Source organism: Hyla sarda, chromosome 5 (assembly GCF_029499605.1).
Source record: "Hyla sarda isolate aHylSar1 chromosome 5, aHylSar1.hap1, whole genome shotgun sequence".
In the NCBI taxonomy this organism is placed as follows: Eukaryota; Metazoa; Chordata; class Amphibia; order Anura; family Hylidae; genus Hyla; species Hyla sarda.
This window is the reverse complement of record NC_079193.1, coordinates 255,169,346-255,192,899: the sequence shown is the minus strand read 5'-3', so window position 1 is coordinate 255,192,899 and position 23,554 is coordinate 255,169,346. Positions and strand designations below refer to the sequence as shown.

General features: G+C 41.2%; 1 protein-coding gene across 3 annotated transcripts in view; it reads right to left on the bottom strand.

The window, feature by feature from the left end:
* PTPN2 (protein tyrosine phosphatase non-receptor type 2) overlaps nt 1-23,554 on the bottom strand; it is a 117,934-nt gene that overhangs the window by 44,685 nt on the left and 49,695 nt on the right. For 2 of the 3 annotated variants that reach the window (XM_056521517.1, XM_056521516.1), the window contains exon 2: nt 10,534-10,624. In XM_056521517.1, coding sequence (XP_056377492.1) covers nt 10,534-10,624 — 91 coding nt within the window. Of the gene's footprint in view, nt 1-10,533; nt 10,625-10,959; nt 11,031-16,473; nt 16,533-23,554 lie in introns of all 3 variants that reach the window. The other variant, XM_056521519.1, reaches the window with a different exon arrangement.

Sequence of the window (23,554 nt, the reverse complement as noted above, 5' to 3'; positions counted from 1 at the left end):
TTAGGTGTTTCACAGGAATAGCAGCAATATGGAGGAGAAAAATAATTTTTTACACTAAAATGTTATTGTAGCCCCATTTTCATTATCACAAAAGGCCCCCCAAAACTTGTAATTAATTTTCTCTTGAGTAAGGAAATACCTCACATGTGGATGTAAAGTGATCTGTGGGTACACTAGAGGGGTCAGAAGGGAAGGAGCAACAATGGCATTTTGGAGAGTGAATTTTGCTGAAATGGTTTTTGGGGGCATGTCGTAATTTAGGAAGCCCCTATGATGCCAGAACAGAAAAAAATAAATAAAAAAAAACACATGGCATACAATTTTGGAAACTACACCCCTCAAGGAATGTAACAAGGGTTACAGTAAGCCTTAACACCCCACAGGTGATTGATGAACTTTCGTTAAAGATTTTTAACACTAAAATGCTGGTGTTACCCCCAAACTTTTCATTTTCACCAGGAGTAATAGGAGAAAATACCCCACAAAATTTGTAACCCTATTTCTCTCAAGTAAGGAAATGCCTCATTTGTGGATGTAAAGTGATCTGCAGGCAAACTACAATGCTCAGAAGAGAAGGAGTGCCATTGGGCTTTTGGAGAGAGAATTTGGTTGGAATGGAAGTCAGGGGCCATGTGCGTTTACAAAGCCCCCATGGTGCCAGAACAGTGGACCCCCCCACATGTGACCCCATTTTGGAAACTACACCCCTCACAGAATTTAATAAGGGGTGCAGTGAGCATTTACACCCACTGGCATTTGGCAGATCTTTGGAACAGTAGGTTGTGCAAATGAAAAATTAAGTTTTTATTGAGTAGCTCCCACCAACCCTCTTTTTTTTTCTGTCCCTGCCTATTGCCCTTCTATCCCTAACCCCCTCCCTGCCTTTATTTTTATATTTATTGACTAATAAATGTCATTTTGTCTGCCTGGTAGTATGCTCACTACCAGGCAGACATCCCCAGCAAGCACCACGTCACTGATGCCTGCTGGAGGCGACTTTCGCCCTTAGTTCTAACAGGGTGCCTCCAGCTGTTTCTCAACTACAACTCCCAGCATGCCCTGACATCTATTGGCTTACAGGGCATGCTGGCAGTTGTAGTGGGGAAACAACTGGAGGCACCCATTAATACCAACCTCCTGCCCCCACCCCCTTCCCCTCACCTCCGGTTGCTCAGATGGGGAGAAGAAGCCGGGACCGCGAACAATGCGCTGCGCGGCGAGCTGCAGAGAAACGGGGAATCCGGATGCAGGACGTGCTGGGGAATCCAATTCAGTTACCGGAGTCTGCAGAGACAGTGCAGACTCCAACTGGGCCGAGGTACAGGCTGCGTGCCTGCTGCGGCCAGGGCGGCTGCTCCTGGACTTTACTGCGCTGGCTTCCTGCCTGTTTGATTGACAGACAGGAAGCCAGCGCGCAGTGAATGAATTTCGACTCATTTGCTAGGCTGAAATGAGTCGAAATTCTGTAGTGACGTCACTGCAGAATGCATTCGGCCACTAGGAGGGCGACCCCTAGTGGCCGAATTTAAAAGTGATTTTAAACTGTTTTAAAATCACTTTTTTTTTTATTAAACTATATTAGAGATAAGTTGTAGTACTTAAGTATTGCAACATATCAATTTTTGGTTTTCATGACAGTGCCCATTTAATTTTTACGGACGACTGTTCAAAATTTCTGTCAAACACCTGTGGGGCATAAATGCTCACTGCACCCCTTGTTACATTCAGTGAGGGGTGTAGTTTCCAAAATGGGGTCCCCCATGGGGGCTTTGTAAACACACAGCCTTCAATTCCAGACTAATTCTCAAAAAGCCCAATGGTGCTCCTTCTCTTCTAAGCATTGTAGTTCGCCCGCAGAGCGCGGTACATCCACATATGGGGTATGTTCTTACTCCGAAAAAATGGTGTTACAGATTTGGGGGGGCTTTTTTCCTATTACCCCTTGTGAAAATGAAAAACTTGGGGTAACACCAGCATTTCAGAGAAAAAAAAAAATTGTTATTTATATGTTAAACTTTAACGAAAATTTGTCAAAGACCTGTTGGGTGTTAATGCTCACTATACCCCTTGTTACGTTCCGTGAGGGGGTGCAGTTTCCAAAATGGGGTCACATTGGAGGGGGGGGTCGTGTAAGGGGGTGTATATGTAGTGTTTTACTTATTATTTGTTAGTGTAGTGTTTTTATGGTACATTCACACGGGCGGGGTTCACAGTAAGTTTTCCACTGGGCGTTTGAGCTGCGGCGGAAAATTTGCCTCAGCTCAAACTTGTAGAAGGAAACCCACTGTAAACCCACCTGTGTGAATGTACCCTGTACATTCACATGGGAGGGGGGATGACCCAAACCTTCAGCTGTGGCAAAACTACAACTCCCAGATTGCACTGACAGACCGTACATGCTGGGTGTTGTAGTTTTACAACAGCTGTAGGCATACTGGTGGGGAACCACTGAGTTAAAAAAACAGACTAGCTCAGTGATTCCAACCAGCCTCCAGCTGTTGCAAAACCAACTCCCAGCATGTACGGTCTGTCAGTGCATTTTGGGAGTTTTAGTTTTGCAACAGCTGGAGGCACAAATTACATTCAGCTGTTGCAAAGCTATAACTCCCTGAATGCACTGAGACCGTACATGCTGGAAGTTGTAGTTTTTGCATCAGCTGTAGGCACACTGGTGGGGAACCACTGAGTTAGGAAACAGACTCTAGCTCAGTGATTCCAACTCATGTGCCTCCAGCTGTCAGTACATTCTGGGAGTTGTAGTTTTGCAATGGCTATAGCCCCCAACAGGTTAAAGGGGTACTCTGGTAGAACAAAATTCTTTTTTTGTGCCAGAAAGTTTAACAGATTTGTAAATTACTTCTATTTAAAAATCTGAATTCTTCCAGTACTTACCAGTTGCTGTATTCTCCACAGGAAGTTCTTTTCCGTTTGAATTTCTTTTCTGTCTGACCACAGTGCTCTCTGCAGACACCTCTGTTCATGTTAGGAACTGTCCAGAGCAGGAGAGGTTTCCTGTGGGGATTTGCTCCTACTCTGGACAGTTCCTAAAATGAACAGAGGTGTCAGCAGAGAGCACTGTGGTCAGACAGAAAGGAAATTCAAAAAAAGAAAATAACTTCGTGTGGAACATATAGCAGCTGATAAGTACTGGAAGGATTCAGATTTTTTAATAGAAGTAATTTACATATCTGGTTAACTTTCTGGCACCAGTTGATTTAAAAATAATTGTTTTCCACCAGAGTACCACTTTAAGGACACAGCCCATTTTGGCCTTGAGGACAAAGTAAATGTTTATTTTTGCATTTATTTTTCCATTCACACACCCATATTGGGGCTTTTTTTTTGCACACAACCAATTGTACTTTGTAATGACACCTTTAATGGTCCCATAAAATGTATGGCAGAACTAAAATAAATTTGTGGTTTGAAATTTTTAAGAAATTTCTAATTTGCATTACTCCCAGAGCTGGTGGGTGGAGCTTCCCCTTCTATAGGCTTATATTGGTTTGTCTTGCAGACAGGACATGGCTGAGCTGACTTTCAGAATGGAATACAGTCTCACAGGAGAGGATGAAGGAAAAAGGTTTATAACAGGAGAAAGGAGAGTTTTTGTCTGACACAATTACAAAGTTTCTTACATTTGCTTGTACTGTTGATCTATGGAAAATTTAGAGAAGCAGCGCCCACGGGTCACATGATGGGGTGGGGGGGAAATACTGTTAATTAACGTGGAACCGCCGTAAGTTACAAAAAATACTGTGATACAAATTTTTGGTCATACCGCCCAGCTCTACTTTCCCTGCATCTAAAGGGTTAATGGCGGACATCAGCCTGACTGCTGTTGTCCGCAATTATCCATAAAATGTCCCAGCTGCTATTAACAGTGTTCGGCTTGTTTCAATAACCACTCCGGTCACGTTGTTCTATGTACCAGGGAACAACTACATACATTTGTGTTGCATGTCCTTTAGATGTTAAGGCTCCATGCAAACTGATGTACAGTTATAGACAAGGACAAGATATTATCCAATCCTATGAGATAAGAAAATCCTTTAACAAGGCAATCCCATTAGAGTCAGGCCCCCATCTGTTTTAACAGTCTGCTTTATTATTGGAAGACTTTACATGAAACTGCAGGGCTTTAACTTCTTAAAGGGAATATAACACCTATATCGTTTTTCCTCTTTACCGATTAGAGCCAGATACTGAAATTCCCCCCCCCCCCCCCCCCCCAACCAGTTTAGTTTTTTTTGTACAATATTACAGAGGCAGCTATGGAACGAAGGCAACAATAGACAAACTGTAGCTAATGGGTGTACTCTGAACTTTTTAGCGGTGATTCCACAGAACGGAGAGGCAGAGTTCCTATAGACTTGTACAAATCACTTTATAGCAGCCCCTCCTTACCATCACATACAGAATAGGAAGTCTCAGCTTAGTTTTAGACCAACTGGTCAGAATGAATATGGAAATATTTGAGAATTATTTTATAATAGACAGTAACATTCTTAAGTAACTCCACAACAGAAGATAAAGAAAGCGGAGTGCTCACCGTTCCATAGTAGGCAGGTCACGTCAATTGAGTGATCCCGGGACCAGGCATCGGTCCGAGCAGGGAGGAGGCAGCTGAGAGACGTCATCACGTATGCTCCACGTTTTAAACTTTTTCCCAGGATATGTAATGTGAGTGAATGAAAAAACACACAGGTGAGTTAATTAAACCACTAGTGATAAAAAAAGTAAAAACAACATACTGATTAATAGTTTCATTCTAGTGAACTAAGGGTGTTGCTAAGGGTTGCAGCAAAGCACCTAATTCGTTTTTATCATTCAGACCCAGCAGTCCGGTTGCTTTCAACCTCAGGATCCATCTGGATTCCTTCTACAGTAAAATCTGGTGTATTTTTGCCTCTTCTAGGGAATTCTACTCTCAATAACCACACATTTCAAGCCACCTATGCTGCTGTTGTTGTTGTGACAGTCATATGTTGGATAAATCGCTGTGAACCTTTTCCCGTTTTTATTGATCTGATATGTTCCCTAACCCTGTGTATCCTCTTAAACTATACAATTAGGAGAATACACAATTTTTATTAAACAACCCATTACTTGTAGAACCTCCTATGTAGTATATTGCCTAGTATGTTCATGCGGGCTGTCCTACATTGGAAAGGCCAAACGTCACTTGTTCCACAGGGTTAGGGAACATATCAGATCAATAAAAATGGGAAAGGTTCACAGCGATTTATCCAACAAATGACTGTCACAACAGCAGCATAGGTGGCTTGAAATTCGGGGCAATTGAAAGAGTAGAATTCCCTAGCAGAGGCAAAAACAGACACCAGATTTTACTACAGAAGGAATCCAGATGGATCCTGAGGTTGAATGCAACCGGACTGCTGGGTCTCAATGATAAAAACTAATTAGGTGCTTTGCTGTAACCCTTAGCAACACCCTTAGTTCACTAGATTGAAACGATTAATCAGTAAGTTGTTTTTACTTTTTTTTATCACTAGTGGTTTAATTAACACTCACCTGTGTGTTTTCGCATTCACTCACATTACGTATCCTGGGAAAAAGTTTAAACCATGAAGCATAAATGATGACATCTCAACGGCCTGACGAAGCGCCTAGGGGCGTGTAATGGTCCGTGGCCCCGACATCTGAACTCCCCCCAGTTTCCAGCTGCCGCCTCCCTGCTTGGACCTATGCCCAGTCCCGGGATCACTCCGTCGACGTGACCTGCCTACTAAGGAACGGTGAGTGCTCAGCTTTTTTTTATCTTCTGTTGTGGAGTTACATATGTTGCTGTTTGTTTCTTAGCGTGTAGCGCTCACCTTGCTTCCACTACACTCACCTGAGTCAGACATCCAAAGGTTAATTGCACAGCATCTATACAGCACGGTGATGCTGGCATTGACTTTATTCTTCGTGATTAGAACATTCTTAAATAGTTTAATGAAAAATCTGATTTATACAAAATGTCATTTTCTGATGACACAATCCCTTGAAGACCACCACAAAAGGGTGGGCTCTAAGGTTGTCAGTTTGTATCTCGATGTCAGACAATCAAGTTCTAAACCAAACTTTACAAACGGTTCTCTAAAGGAAACAGAAATTGTAACTGTTTCCACAATGATAGCAGTTCCTATGTAGCTGTACACTGCAGGATTAGAATTGTCCTTCACTGACAGTGGTAAACAGTGAACCTGCCACTAGAAGAAAAAATTAAATAAACACACCACCTTTTAACATGTCCTAGCGACATATCAAAAGGTAATTATCAGCAAGGGTCAGCGTTCTCAGAGCCCGACTGATTACTAACAAAATAACTATCCTACGCGACACTGAAAAATAGCGATATATGTAACCAAAAGTACACAAAAATGGAATGTCCTCTGTTACCACACAACCAAAACACAAGAACATGGGGGCTAAACCTCTATACAGTGGTCCCTCAAGTTACAATATTAATTGGTTCCATGACGACCTTTGTATGTTGAGACCATTGTCACGTCATCCAAAATTAGGAAAAAGTTATTAAACAAAAATAAGTAGATAACTAATAAAGATAAAGCAAGTACTTACATATAAAAGTAATAAAGATCTGCTGGGAGCTGTAAATCACTGTCTATGTAGAGGACAGGTTCTTCTTCAGGGTAAAATGGAGCCGCCTTACTTGGCGTCCGAAGGAGAAGCTAACTGTGGCATAGGTAGTACATAAGAGTAGTACAGAATAGGGACGTCGCAATACCATTTATTTAAGACAGAGTACCGATACTTTTCTCACTTTTTTTTTAGTCGCCATAAGGCACTATTGTATGCAATCTGTAGATTGCATACACTAATCAATGCCATAGCATAGCATTGATCAGTGTTATCGGTGCTCCTTTACTACTGCCTGCCATGGATGGCTGCAGTAAAAGGAGCGACGGTCGGACAACACGGAGCACGGTAAGGGACCTTCGGCCATCCTCACAGCAATTAACATTTTAGAGCTATTTACATATACTTTGTATAACAAACAGTGTGTATATATTTTTTTTTATAATTTTTTGTATTCTTGTGCTAGAAATAAATATTGCAGAGAAGGTTTTTAAATGGGAAGTTATGCACTCGGATTTTTTATGGAAAGTTATACCCTCCATTTCTTATGACATTTTAGTTTATGCCAATGCTACATCTCACAAGATGTGATGCAACCTCAAAATGCATTCCATGTATGGCAAGTGTAAACGAAATAAAGGACCATTAGTAAAATTACAGCTAACAACCTTTAGTGATTGTGCCAGTGATTAGGGGAACTTTATACAACCTCTTAGAATAGGAAGTGCTCTTCTCTCTCTCTCTCTGTACCATTTGTACAGTTCTATTGACCTTTTTATACAGTAAAGTAAAAAGAAGAAGATGTTTCCTTGGTGGACCTCAGCAAAAGGTTTAGGCGCACCGGATTTGCTAAACGTACTTCCTTGCTATTGTGTATTTTTTGCGTGTAAATAGTACAACCAATGTATTTTAAGTTTTTCAGCACTGGACATCTCCTTTAATAGTTTTTAACGAATTGTGTGTGGTAAGTTTTAAAAGAAACTGGGGGTCTTGAAATGACTGTCTGGTTATCTATTCTATATGAGAGCCCTTTGAGTCACCCCAACAAATGTTGTCAGGGAAAGAAAAAACAGATAAATTAAAGGGGTTATCCACCATAAGGTCATTTTAGTATGTACCTGGCAGACAGTAATGGACATGCTTAGGAAGGATTTGCGCTTGTCTTGGGGCTAAATGGCTAAGTTGTGAGATTACCATAATACTGTGGCTAGCTTTTTGCTAACTTATTTCCTGTTTGACTTTTTTTTTTTTACTACAAATCCCACAATTCCATTTTCCTCCCACACATCAGCCACCCCACCCATTGGAACATAAATGAGCTGCATCCATCCAAAGACCTGTGGTCTTCAATCAGGGTGCCTAAAGCACCTGAAAATCACAGAAGAATTGTGAGAAAACCATCACACACAGGTACCCCCACTATATTATGAACTATACAGCTCCTGTAGCATAGTCAAAAACAAATCCTGGAATATCCCTTTAAATTTCAGCATTCTGTGCATGGGAAGATTAGTAGAGATCAGCAACAAATAGCAGGTGGTAAAAGTTGTCACCTAATTCCCAATTTTTTTTTTTTTAAAAGACCAAACAGTAGATTCTGACCATAGTAAGGCTGGGTTCACACTACGTTTTGTCCCATACGGGAGCGCATACGGCAGGGGGGAGCTAAAAGCTCGCGCTCCCGTATGTCACCGTATGTGCTCCCGTATGTCATTCATTTCAATGAGCCGGCCGGAGTGAAACGTTCGGTCCGGTCGGCTCATTTTTGTGCCGTATGCGCTTTTACAATAGGACCTAAAACTGTGGTCAACCACGGTTTTAGGTCCGGTTGTAAAAGCGCATACGGCGCAAAAACGTAGTGTGAACCCAGCCTAAGCAACATTTCCAGAGAGAAAAGTGTAGCACAATGGCCCAGATATACTAAAACTGTAAAAAGCTGTCTTTGTTGCCAATAGCAATCCATAACAGCTCAGCTTTAAAGCGCAACTGTCATGAACTCTGGGTGCTTTAACCTACACACAGCCTTTGTACTGTGTGCAGATGGTGTGTATAGCATTGTTTTTACCTAATTTCTGCCGGCTTTCATCACCCCAAAAAATGCTTATGATCGCAGCCACACACAGTCGGATAGGCGTGGCATGAGGCACGCTATGCCCTGCCACCTCCACCCCTTGTGTCAGTACTGGGACCGCTGTGTGATTGACACACAGGTCCCAGTGCACGCGCCCCTCAGCTCATCTAACGTGCGCACCGCCACGTTTTATCCAGGCAAGTGCTCGCTCCCGCCACTGTCTGCCTTCTTAGTGCACCTGCGCAGTGCTAGAGGCAGAGAATGCGCTCTCTCTCTGCCTCTAGTACGGCACTGAGGAGGTAGACAGCGGCAGGAGTGAGAGCTCACTGGGGGAGTGAGCACTTGCCTGGATAACACACGGCGGTGCGCGCGTTAGATGAGCTGAGAGGTGCATGAACTGGGACCTGTATGTCAATCACATAGCGGTCCCAGCACTGACACAAGGGGTGGGCGTGGCATAGCGTACCTCGTGCCACGCCCATCTGACTGTGTGGCTACGATCAAAAGCATTTTTTGGGTGATGAAAGCTTTTTGCCTCAAACAGCTTTAGCATAGTAGTATCTGGCCAGACGTTCTTACGTATCCAGATTTTTGTTAATTGAATTGTAAAGTAAATGTGAATAAGAGACTATATTGGTGTATGTAAAGACAAACCTGGATTGCTTGAGATTCAGGACAAAGACAGAGTCTGAATACATAACTGTATACAAAGCAGACTGTTTTTAATTAGAAAAACTATATCTTAAAGTAGCTGCATTTTCTTGCCATGAGCTCAGTACTCCGTCCTCATTTGACTAGGGATTGTGAAATTCTCCATTAACATGTACCTTTAGCATGGCTCTACATAGAAAACTATTAAATAACTTAAGTGCAAAGCAACTTACATTTAGATTATATTAACAAAATTACATTATGGAAGAGACTTTGTCCTAATATCTATTACGCCAAATTAACAAAGCCGTTCGTTCTGCAATAATTATTTTCAGTTCTCAAAAGTTACAGCTCAGACAGAACTACAAAACTCTTCAAATGATAAATGTCAAACTATGTAGGGGTCTGCTATGACTTTAAGTAGGGGTGGGAAATATTTTTCCTGCAGGGAGCCATTTGGATATTTAGGCTCTAATTCACAGGATATACAAAATTATTAACTTAAAAGGGGCAGTCGAATAAAATCTTATTCTATATCCAGAAGATCGAGAATAAGTGTCTGATCATGGTGGTGGTAGGAGCTTCCGAGGGCTGGGACTCCCGTACAAACATGGTCCTTGTGCAATAGATCGTGGGTGGGGGTTACAATTTAATATAACGGAAGCCTATGGACATACAATCGGATAAAGTGAAGGCTCTGACATACAATGTAAGCACAGTGGAGGACATTTATAAAAGCTTGCTTATGTATGTTTTTTTTGCTTAATATTTTGCTTACGTGCAATAAATTAACAAGTCATACGGCCTTTATAAATTTGTCATGTAAAGAAATCAGCTTTTTCCTCCATTCTGTTTCCCATTTTGAGATTTTTCTTGTGTAAGCAACACCTGTGAGCCAGGGTTGAGCTGGAGTAAACGTATGGTATTTTTTGATGCTGTGCAACAGGTCACACATAATCTCTGACCACTGCATGTCATTAAAAAAAAAATTGCTTACATAAGTCAAACAAAATTTTCTTGCTCTTCCCGCTCGGCCAGTTAAAAGTCGACAAATATAAAAAATAAAAAAAAAATGCTTTATAAATGTAAACAGTAAAATAAAACAAATGAATTATGCACATGCTCAGCTTAAAAAAAAAAATAAATACATCCCTCCGTTATATGAGTAAAGTAGTGAAAGAAGCAAACAACTGCACTGTACTTACATGGGTTAACATCTCTGTATCTGTTCCGATTCTTATTTTCCGGATTCTTCGCTATCTTATTGGATAACACAGGGGAATTAAACCTTATTTCCTAAAAAAAAAAAAAAAAAAAAAAAAAAAAAAAATAATTATAACATTATATTTCATAAGTAAAAAGAAGAGTCTTTTGCGCTATAATAGACTGCTGGATTTCAAATCCACACCATATTTTATTTGCTTTATGATGTTTTTCAGCATTTTATCAGAATATGAACGAAAACGGAGCTGTGATGGTGGATACGGGCAACACAGATTCTTATTATAAAGATAGCTTGGTAAGTCTCACTCAATGGTACAGATTTCCCCTAATGACTTCTATGGGGAAGTCAAAATCTGAACTAAATCCACAACTCTTGATTTCAAATACATTTGTCCAGATATACCAACCTGCCTGTAACCAAAATGGTCTGGATTTTCCATAGCAACCTATCACTGCTCATCCTTGAATTTATTAGAGCCTGCAGTGAGCAGAAAGTAAAACGGAAAGTCAATGTAAATTTATTCTCTATTGAGGATAAACTTAAGGCTATCAATATACACTAATGAAGTATCGCAATAAAAAACAAACAAAATGAAATTAGCATGGGTTTAGAAGGGATCGCTCATGTGAAACTAATCTGATGGGCTTCTATCTATGAGGAGGCAAGTTCTAGACTGGCCCTGGGCAAGTTAGTAGATGTCAGCATTTGATAGGGTGCCTGATAGCCCAAGCATTCTTTCATGTGCCAACTTTCTAACGTGTCTGCACAGGCCCCATTTATTTCAACAACCCGAGTGTAGTCAGCTAGTTTCTACATTCAAGTCACTTTCCCAACGTATCATAGTTTTGTCTCAAATTGAAAATTGCTCCAAGCCACGATTTTCAGTTTGAGCCAAAACTTGTATACGCTTGGGAAATTAACTGAAATGTAGTAACTAGCGGACCAGGCTCAGGCCATTGACCCAACTAGGGCCTGTGCCTGCCTGAGCACAGACACATTGGCATGTCATCTGACAGGTAACCCGTCTGTATTACTAAAGTGCATGCACCGACTGGTGGAGTCTCCTTACAGTACAGGAAGGTACTACATGTTCTGTACTTCTCTTTACCTGTGCCAGAATGAATGTCTCCTCTGGACACTGGCTAATCTCATTCCTCATTCAAATTTTTGGGGACACAGTCTACTTAGAGAACAGGAGCTTTAGCAGGGTCCTGTACATACAGTGATCTACAGCTTTCAGTAGATCCTTAATTTTATATGTAAAATATTTTATATGCAAGACGTTATCTGTATTAGTTATCTAATTATTTTACTTTAACGCTCAGTTTTTCTTGTTTTTGGATGACATTTTGGTCTCCACTAGAGATGAGCGAACTTACAGTAAATTCGATTTGTCACGAACTTCTCGGCTCGGCAGTTGATGACTTTTCCTGCGTAAATTAGTTCAGCCTTCAGGTGCGCCGGTGGGCTGGAAAAGGTGGATACATTCCTAGGAAAGAGTCTCCTAGGACTGTATCCACCTTTTCCAGCCCACGGGAGCACCTGAAAGCTGAACTAATTTATGTAGGAAAAGTCATCAACTGCCGAGCCGAGAAGTTCGTGACGAATCGAATTTACTGTCAGTTCGCTCATCTCTAGTCTCAACATACAATGGTCGTCCTCAAACCAATATTGTAACTTGTTGGGGTACTCCAATGGAAATTATTTTTTTTGAATGAACTGGTGCCAGAAAGTTAACCACTTAAGAACCAAGGATGTACGCGTCAGTCCGTGGGAATTTCGGACCCCACCGCGCGCTGTAACCGGACCAGGGCGACTGTCGGCCCCCCAATGTCAGCGATAGCCGCATGTCGCCGGTGAATTCACACCGTCGATTTGCGGCTATTCCGGGTCATACAGGTCTCCAGCGACCCAGAAAATAAGGGGGGGGGGGGGGAATCGGGGTTGTCGAGACACCTCCGATCCCGTGAAGGGATAGGAGTGAGGTGGCAGGGGTGCCACCCCTCCTTTCCCTGCTATTGGTCGTCAAAAAGCGACGACCAATAGCAGATCGGGGGCGTGGGGGTTAACTTTCGGTTTCCCCATTCTGCCCACCCACAAGAGGCCGGGCAAAACGGGGAAACCGAGGAGGACCGGTGCCGAAGGTCCACTTACCCATCGGCAGAGGAGATAAAATAGGGTTTGAAATGGCCGATAACTTATACTGATATTCTGGGATAAGTTATCGGCTATTGGCCTGAAAGGCCCGAAAAAAAAAAATCTATCGGTCGATCCCTACTAAGCACCATGCTAACAGGCTTAAAAGGTTACTCTGGTGAAAAACTATTTTTTTCTAATCCACGTGTGCCAGAAATTTTACACATTTGTAAATTACTTCTATTAAAAATATTAATTATTTCAGTACTTAGCAGCTGTATGTTTCAGAGGAAGTGGAGTTATTTTCAGTCTGACCACAGTGCTCTCTGCTGAACCTCTGTTCATGTCAGGAACTGTCTGGAGCAGGAGAAGTTTGCTATAGGAATTTGCTCCTACTCTGGACAGTTCCTGACATGGACAGAGGTGTCAGCAGAGAGCACTGTGGTCAGACTGAAAAGAACAACTCAACTTCCTCTGTGGTATACAGCAGCTGATAAGTACTGGAAGGATTAAGATTCTTTTTATAGAAGTAATTTACAAATAGGTTTAACTTACTGGCACCAGTTGATTAAAAAAAAATTTTTCTTCCACCGGAGTACCCCTTTAGCTATGATAACATTAAACAGACTTCGTAATTTTGCCCGTCAACCACGGTTTTAGGTCCGATAGAAAACTGCATAGGGGCAAAAATTAGCCGTCCGGAAAACTCCGGTCGGCTCATTGAAATACACTACATACGGGCGGCATACGGTAGTGCCCGGTTTTAGTTCCCCCAGCCATATACGGTCCCGTATTGGGAAAAACGTGATGTGAACCCAGCCTTACTGAATGTCATTTTGAATACTGTGAGGGGTGCAGTTTTATAATGGGGTCATGTGTGGGGTATTTCTAATATGAAGGCCCTTCAAATTCAGTTCAAAACTGAACTGGTCCCTGAAAAATTCCGATTTAGAAAATTGTGTGAAAAATTGGAAAATTGCTGCTATACTTTCAAACCCTCTGATGTCTTCCAAAAGTAAAAACATGTCAACTTTATGATGTAAATATAAAAGTAAATTCCTCCTAACGAGGGGGTAATATATGTGCCCTCGTATAATAATTATGATAAATGCCCTTAAATGATATTTAATAATCTACTTACACTATCAGAATCATTAATTAGGCCTAAATATATAAAACTAAACTTTATTAAATCACAGATAAATTTAGACATAAAGACAAATATTTTCCAAACACAGTACAACATTGTGTCTTTCGACCAGATAAAGGACACAAATCACAGATATGGTAGGGGAGGGGTAAAGGGTACAGATGAACCCCTACTCAATAAAGAGCCCTACCTAGTCTATACCCTTGCCCTCACTAATCAATAAGTGTGGACAGGGACTGGGTGGTATGAATATTCCTTTATAGAAAGGTCATCAACAAAACAAGTTTGTATAGCATCTCGTGCTCCCTTTAAAAAAAAAAAAAAAAAAAAAAAAAAAAAAAAAGGAAAGGGAGCACGAGATGCTATACAAACTTGTTTTGTTGATGACCTTTCTATAAAGGAATATTCATACCACCCAGTCCCTGTCCACACTTATTGATTAGTGAGGGCAAGGGTATAGACTAGGTAGGGCTCTTTATTGAGTAGGGGTTCACCTGTACCCTTTACCCCTCCCCTACCATATCTGTGATTTGTGTCCTTTATCTGGTCGAAAGACACAATGTTGTACTGTGTTTGGAAAATATTTATGTCTTTATGTCTAAATTTATCTGTGATTTAATAAAGTTTAGTTTTATATATTTAGGCCTAATTAATGATTCTGATAGTGTAAGTAAATATAAAAGTAGACATATTGTATATGTGAATATATAAATTTATTTGGTATGTCTGTTTTCCTCACAAGCAGAGAGCTTCAAAGTTAGAAAAATGCTAAATTTTTAATTCTTTCATCAAATTTGGGAATTTTTCACCAAGCAATGATGCAAGTATCGACGAAAATTTACCACTGACTAAATAGAATGTGTCATGAAAAAACAATCTCGGAATCAGAATGAAAATTAAAAGCATCTCAGAGTTATTAATGCTTAAAGTGACAATGGCAAGATGTGCAAAAAAACGCTCTGGTTCTTAGGGCGAAAATGGGCTTAGTCCTTAAGGGGTTAAGCTTTGTGTGCGCCTTTAAGGCTGCTTTCACACTATGAAATGGTTCCGTTTAGGAACTTCTGTCACCAGTTCAGTCACTAAATCGGCAAAACCCGGACGTTACAAAACCCCTGACGGCCGCGACTAAATCGCATTGCAGCCTATGGGGTTTTGTACTGCCCGTAATTCATTATGGGCGTTATACAGTGACGGGACATCGTGGCGGAAAAAAAATTACTACACACACACTAATATATAATATATATATATATATATATATATATATATATATATATATATATATATATATAGTGTGTGTTGTATACACACACACATTATATGTGTGTGTGTGTGTGTGTATATATATATATTATATTCACACACACTCTAGTATAAGCCGACACAAATATAAGCAGAGGCCCCTAATTTCACCAAAAAACCTGGAAAAACGTATTGACTTGAGTATAAGCCTAGGGTGGGAAATACATCATCCCTTAGTCATCGTCCAGACCCCCCACCCTTCATACCCCCGTCATCATCAACCAGTTATCCTCCCAGTCATCATCCAGACCCCCCCCTCCCCATTATCACCCCCTGTCAATATCCCCCCTGTCATAATTCAGACCACCATCCCTCCCAGTCATCATTCAGACCCCCCCCAACCCCTCCGTCATCATACAGACCCCACTCTCTGCGTCTACTCACCTCCCCAGTTGTTGCTCTCAGTCCAGTTGCCTAGTAGCTGCAGGGACCGTCCGCATACCGGTGGGGAGGCTGAGCCGGTCCGGGCCCCCGCTACTGCCCTGGACTAGTGACACTTCAATAACACCACCGCGCAGGGTGTCACAGATGTCTGCTGCGCATAGATGTCCTTGAGCGGCGGCATCAATGCAGCGTCACTAGTCTGGGGCCGGCCCGGAGAACAGAAGAGGGCCTCCCGGAGAAGATTGACTGCCCGGGCCGTCTCACCCTCCCCACCGGAATGTGGATGGTCCCTGCAGTGTAGATGGGCGAAGATGGACAGCCTGGCCCACCCCCTACTGCTATGCCTGAAGCGATTTATTTATGCATGTACTCTAGTATATACGGTATTTTTTGGAACTAAAAAAAATTAATAATGCGCCTAACTAAAAAATAAGGACAAATGTAGAACACAGCAATAAAAAAAAAAAACTAACAAAATTCTAGCTCTATTCTCATTGGTTTTAATGAGCCACTGTTCCCCTTTTCTTATGCACTAATTTTTATTGTTTGTGTAGAAATACAGTATATAGATAAACAAGATAATACCCAAAGTGCAGAACAAATGTTTTTATCAGAAATACAGAGAAATTAAATTTTATTTAGGTAATATGGATCTAATCTACTTTTCCACTTTAATTGTGCAGTAATGGTTATAGAAGATGCAGGTATTTTGGTTCATTGACATATTCTGTGCTAGAGATCAGTGTTTTTCCCAGAACAATCTTCCAGTAATTGATCAAATTACTACAACTTTCCAGAAGCAACAAATAAGGATCAGGAAGCCTCATGCAAACTGATCATTACAAGCAAAGAAAAGACAAAACAGCAGCACCTATAAAAATAGAAATATTCTACCAACCAAGTAATGCATGAGAAGTTATTTCTATAGGATTTCTTCTCTTTAAGTACCTTATTTATCTAGTTTAAGACCAGACTGGGTCTCAAGTTCTTTACTTGATGCTTTCTCACTGAAATACAAAAGGGTTGTATAACTAGGTCATGTTTATATTAGTAACTTATCTTTTGGGAGATGTAAAAGTAATAGTGTTTTCATTTTTTTTTCATTTTTAAAGCATAAAAATGAAACTTACAGAAGGGTCACCCATACTAACCAGCTGGTACTGGGTGATACAGATCAGTTATTGTTCACCAACTTTTCATACATTACATAGTTAAGGAGATATGGACAAAACAGTAATATGCATGAGTACACCCCATCATAAAAGTGCATAAACTCCCTCAGCAGTGATATAGCTTTTATGCTGTGAGATCTGCAGAGACCTTATATAGACAGGGCTGTGTCTTTGTTGCATCTTCCAGTATGCTAGGACAGCCTTCGGCTGGGAGTTGTAGTTTCACAACAGATTGAGGCACCCTGGTTGGCAAAAACTATTTGTAAAGACATGGCTAAGAGTGCACATTATAGCAAAAGCAAAGCCATGAGGTGAAAATAACTGCCTATAAAGCTCAGACAGGATTGTATGAAGGAACAGATCTGAAGTAGGGAATAGTAATACATTTCTGCTCCATTAAAAGCTCCCAAGAAACAAGAGCTTAAAGTTGAGGCCAAAGAGTTCAATCTGTGTTTCATCAGACCATATGAAGGACACTAGGCAATGCTCATCACCTGCCAAACATCCCTACAGTAAAGCATGGGGGTGACAACATCAAGCTGTGGGTGTGTTTTTCAGCAGCTGAGAAAAAGGAGACTGCTCCACTCAGCTTTCCCCGACTTGTTTTTTTGGCGCATCTTTGTCTGAGACATGTCGCAGACATTGTGCGCCAGTCTGCGACAGGATGCAACATTTTTTCCCGACTGACCTGATGTGGATTCTACCAAACCCGAAATTTATGAGCTTTCCCACACATTTATAAAGGTTTCCAACCCGAATTTGTTGAATTGTTGTGGAGGAGTTGGAAACCAAAACCAACAAAACCAATGTGCAATAAACAGGATGCGACATAATAATAAATACCAGGGGAAAAAAGCAGTCGGGTAAGAAAGCAACATAGACTTACAACCCGATTTTCTAAGTAAATGAGGGCCATTGTGTTAATTTAAACCTGATCCAGAGTGATGAGGACCTCAGACTGGGCCAAAGGTTCGCTTTCTAACAAGATAATGGTGGAAATTCATGAATAGCTGCGTTTAGTAGAAGGCCTTTCAAGGTGATATGTCATCGTTCTGAAGAGGCGCACTGGCTTTAATAACACTGGCACAGTTTCAGAATCACAAGTGCATGGAAGATTTTCTAAGTGTCGTAGTTTACGTGAGATGCGTCTGTTTAAACAGGGATGTGCCCTGTATTTGTGACATTTGGAAAATATCGCACATCATACATTCCTAACCACTGCAAAAGTCAACCTAGGAAATGCCTACGATATACAATAGTGTCCAAGACACCCTGACAAAATAATGCGACATACACCCACAAGAAAATCTCCCCATCCAACCTGACAGAGCTTGAGAGGGTCTGTAGAGAAGAATGGCAGAATACTCCTAAATCATGGTGTGCAAACCTTGTGGCATCTTACCAAGAAGGTTTGAGGCTGGAATCACTGCTAAAGGTGCTTCAACTAAGTACTGAGTAGGGATGTCCTGATACTGATACCGGACATTTGCACGAATACTTGTACAAATGTCATCAAAACCATTGCCGATACCTGCTCAGCTGATGGTGGGTCCCGTGCGGCAGGTCCTATGTCCCAGCTGATCGGCGGTGGGGACGGCAGCTTTCCTGCAGCAGCAGCGGCGGATCCCATGTCCCCGACAGCGGCTCACGTGCAGGGTGGCGTGTCCCAGCTGATCAGCGTGGGAGTGGGACTTCTGTGCGGCAGTGGCTCCCAAGTCCCTGCGGTTGCCAAGCATGGAATGAAGTTAAAGCCACTTCCTCCAAGTACTTTATGGTGCATCCGCATGGGAAGGAGTAATAACAGCAGGCCAGATGGGTATGGTGCATGAAATGGAGGACAAATTCAGTTATACTTCATATTCAGTAAAATAAAAAAGGGTGGGGAGGGGGGAAATGGGCATATGAGGAGGAATACAAGTGAGGGGAATTAACATATGAAGGGAGAGAATGGGCATATAAGGGGGGGGTAGCATAAAAGGGGAATGGGCATTGAGGGAATTGGCTATTTGAATTTCATATAGCCATTCCCTTTATTTGATATGCCCATTCCCCCCTCATATAGCCAATTCCTCTTTATATGCCCATCCACCCCTCATTTCATATAGCCCATTCCCCTCTGCATATGCCCATTCCCACCCCCGCATATGCCCATTGCCCCAACTCATATGGCCCCTTCCACCCATTTCATATGCAGAGGAGAAAAAAAGAAAATTGGATATAATGTCAAACAAAACTCCAAATATGGGCTGGACAAAATTATTGGCACCCTTAACTTTATTTGGTTGCACACCCTTTGGAAAAAATTACTGAAATCAGTTGCTTCCTATAACCATCAATAAGCTTCTTACAGTTCTAAGCTAGAATGTTGGACCACTCTTCCTTTGCAAACTGCTCCAGGTCTCTCTTATTGGAAGGGCGCCTTTTCCCAACAGCAATTTTAACTCCTTAAGGACTCAGACCATTTGGGCATTAAGGACTTTTTTTTCCTCCTTCAAAAAAATCATAACTCTTATATTTTCATCCACAGATTAGTATGAGGGCTTGTTTTTTTTTTTTTTTTTATGCGTGACCAGTTGTCCGTTGTAATGCCATAACTCTACCATAAAATGTTTGGCACTACCAAAAAAAATACTATTTTTGTGGGGAAATTAAAAAGAAAACCGCAATTTTGAAAATTTTGGAAGGTTTTGTTTTCCCGCCGCACAATTTACAGTAAAATAGTTCATAAGGTTGAAAAAAAGACCAGAGTCCAACAAGTTCAGCCTATAACCCTAATAAGTCCATACTGAGTTGAGTTGATCCAGAGGAAGGTTAAAAAAAAAATAAAAAAATAAAAAAAAAACTCATACTAGAGGTAAAAACTCCTCAGTAAAAATGACATGTGTTCTCTATTCTGTGGGTCAATATGATTAAAATGATACCCATGATAACAGACTTTTCTATTACTGTTGCGCTTAAACTTTTTAAACCATATTAGTACGTACAAACCCCCCCCCCTATTTTGAAGACCTATAACTTTTTCATTTTTCCCTTTTTCCGTATAAGCGGCGGTTTGAGGGCTCATTATTTGCGCCGTGATCTGTACTTTTTATTCATACCATATTTGCTTATATAAAAAACTTTATCAATTTTTTGGGGAATAAAATTATAAAAAAGCAGCAATGTTGGACTTTTTTTTTCCGTTCACCGTACGGTATCATTAACATTATATATTTTAAATAGTTCGGATATTTGCGCACGCAGCGATACCAAATATGTATATAAATTTTTATTTATTTATTTATTTTATTTTTATTTATTTATTTTTACACTTTTGGGGGTGAAATAGGGAAAATTGGACAATTTATGTTTTTATTGGGGAAGGGAGTTTTTAAAATTTTGTTAACTTTTTTTATATTTATTTTTACATTTTAATAGTCCCCATTGCAATCATAAGGCATAGCACTGATCAGTGTTATCGGCCATCTTCTGCTCTGGTCTGCTCGATTGCAGACCAGAGCAGAAGACCCGTGGAAGGCAGCGGAGGCAGGTGATTGGACCTCCGTCTGCTGTTCTGGATGATCAGATCGCCGCGGCAGCGCTGCGGGCAATCTGATCATCCATTTTATAGTGTCTGCAATGCTGCAGATGCCGTGATCTGTGTTGATCACGGCATCCGAGGGGTTAATGACGGACCTCCGCACGATCGCGGATGTCGGCCATTACTGGAGAGTCCCTGGCTGCTATCAGCAGCCGAGACCTGCCGCGCATAATCCAGGCATCGCTCCGATGCTCCCGGTTATGTACAGGACGTAAATGTACGTTCTGGTGCATTAAGTACAACCTTACCAGGACGTACATTTACGTCCTGCGTCGTTAAGGGGTTAAGATCTCTCAACAGGTTTTCAATGGGATTTAGATCTGGACTCATTGCTGGCCACTTCAGAACTCTCCAGCACTATCTTGCCATTCATTTCCGGGTGCTTTTTCACGTATGTTTGGGTACAGTGTCCTGCTGGAAGACCCAAGATCTCGGACTCAAACCCAGCTTTCTGACACCGGTCTGTACAGTGCGACCCAAAATCCGTTGGTAATCCTCAGATTTCATGCTGCCTTGCACACATTCGAGGCACCCAGTTCCAGCAAAACAACCCCAAAACATCATTGAACCTCCACCATATTTCACTGTAGGTACTATGTTCTTTTCTTTGTAAGCCTCATTCCATTTTCGGTAAATAGTAGAATCATGAGCTTTACCAAAAAGCTCTGTCTGTCTTATCTTCCCACAAGATGTTTTCGCAGAAGGATTTTGGCTTACTCAAGGTCATTTTGGCAAAATGTATTCTTGCTTTTTTATGTATCTGTGTCATCAGCGGGGGGTCCTCTTGGGTCTCAGCTTGAATATCTTTGGAACTTGTTTGGGGCTGCTTATCCACCATCCAGACTATCCTGCGTTGACAGCTTTCATCGATTTTTCTCTTCCGTCCACACCCAGGGAGATTAGCTACAGTGCCATGGGTTGCAAACTTCTTGATAATGTTGCGTACTGTGGAAAAAGGCAAATCTAGATCTCTGGAGATGGATTTATAATCTTGAGATTGATATTTTTCCACAAATTTGGTTCTCAAGTCCTCAGACAGCTCTCTTCTCTTTCTGTTGTCCATGTTTAGTGTGGCACACACAGCCCCAAAATGCAAAGACTAAGTGAACTTTTTATCTGTTTTCAAGTATGATTTTTTTTTTTATTGCCCACACCTGTTACTTGCCCCAGGTGAGTTTAAAGGAGCATCACATGCTTGAATCTATTTTATTTTTCCACAATTTTGAAAGGGTGCCAATGGTTTTGTCCAGCCCATTTTTGGAGTTTGGTGTGACATCAGACATTATGTCCAATTAGCTTTTATTTACCTCCTTTTTTGGTTTAGTTCCAATACAAACAAAGGGAATAAACATGTGTATTGCAAAACATGTGTTACTGCAATCCTTTTCTGTGAGAAACACTTCATTTTACCCGAAACATTTCAGGGGTGCCAAAATTTACGGCCATGACTGTATATATTTCAAGTCCCTGGAACTTACAGTGGGATAAAAAGATGGACAAAAAAAAAAAATCACCACATCATTATCCATGACTTCCATGTGAGACTTATGAGCAAGGACAAAATGTTCCGACTCAGACTCCCCAGTTTTTTATACTTTCGACTCCGTGACTGACTCCTCTGTATTAATATGCAAATGTATTTTACACATTCCTTGAAGGAAAGAAAGACAATATACATGTCATTCCCACAGGACTACTGGCTGGGAAGCCAACAGTCTACTGTATTGAACAGTTTGTGTGCTGATCTGCTGCTGAAGATAGGGAAGTGGGAGGATCCAGGAAGGGGCAATATAAAAACAGGATTTCCCTAGTAGAATTCCATAGTCATGTTTAAAGCTTAAGCTAACAGTCGGAGTTCACAAGTTTTTATAGCCTTAGCTGAATGGCAGCAGTTTTTCCCGATGGTTTACAGCTTCGGTCTTGAACTATTGACCCTCCATTCCCTTCACTTACACAAGTGTCTCTTGTCCTGCAAAAAACATTGAATTAATCCCTCATCAGTGAGAGGCTAGGTTTACCCATGAGTTCCCTGTAACAGCAGAACACAACACTATGGAAAGTATAAGTATTGCCCTCCTAATTGTGCGTTGCATGCCATATAGTGAAGCACATGAAAAGCATGCTTCTTCGCGGTCACTTAACGTGTTCGTTTTGCGGTTATGTGAGGCACTGCATGCATTGGTCTTTATTCTTACAGTAGAGAAGTCATTCATCATAACTTTGTGTGAATTGGGATATTTAAACTTGCTTTTTTTAAATTCCAATCTAAATTTAGTAGGAGTCGGAGACTGTGCATTGTTTGCAGACACAGTCTCCAGGTACCCAAAATTCCGTTGAACTATACAGAACTGAATACTACTAGTATAAGGACCGATACTGGACATTTGAGTACTTGCAAATGAACTGCTGCCTACCTAACACAGGGTGCAATCTCTCTTGCCTAGCTAATATGGGAGGCTACTGTTTATCACACAAATGGCCCCAAGGGATTTCAACTTTAATCATTCACAAAAAAACAGAGCCATGGCATAACTTAATATGACCTAAAGATAAAAAAAATTATTAAAAATGTCAGTGTTGCTGCACTACCTCATGTGCACAGTCAATAATGAATAAATCTCACTGCATAATTAGAAATTAGGTTGCAGTCCTCAACATACGTGCAAGCAACACTAATTCTTTAAAATTCAAAGAAAGTGCCCCCCTCTACATGTTTCGGCAGAGGCCTGCGGTCGTCCGGAGGATTACTGGGCCATCATTGCTTGACGTGCATGCCCCGTAGTATTGCGTTATATCTTGGACCACAGATGTAGCTAACTGGGCTGCTCATCTTTTATGGGGGACCCTGGGGCTGTGTTCACATGTGGCGTTTAGTTAGTGGTACAGCTGCAATTTTACAAAATCTCACAACTGATGATGATGGTCCCATGCCAGGATCTCTGTTTATATCTCCTGGCAACTGTGTAGCTCAAAACTTGCACAAGACTACAGAGATCAGGAAACCAATTTGCCAGAATGATCTAGGATCAACCTTGACCTAATAAGAGATTTATATTACTGAAAAATGACCCGGAAGGTCTGCTACACACCGGCCACTGATGGATCCCATTGATTTTAGCAGTTTTTGTCTGGTGTCCATTTATGTAGCAGGATCTGACAGGACTAAAAACTACTGTTGGCAGCATTTTATTGTCCTCCCATGTCCCACTACTTAAATAGATTCTGCGATGGAGCTCCAATGCAGATGGTAACATAGCCTTAGATTATTTTACTCTAA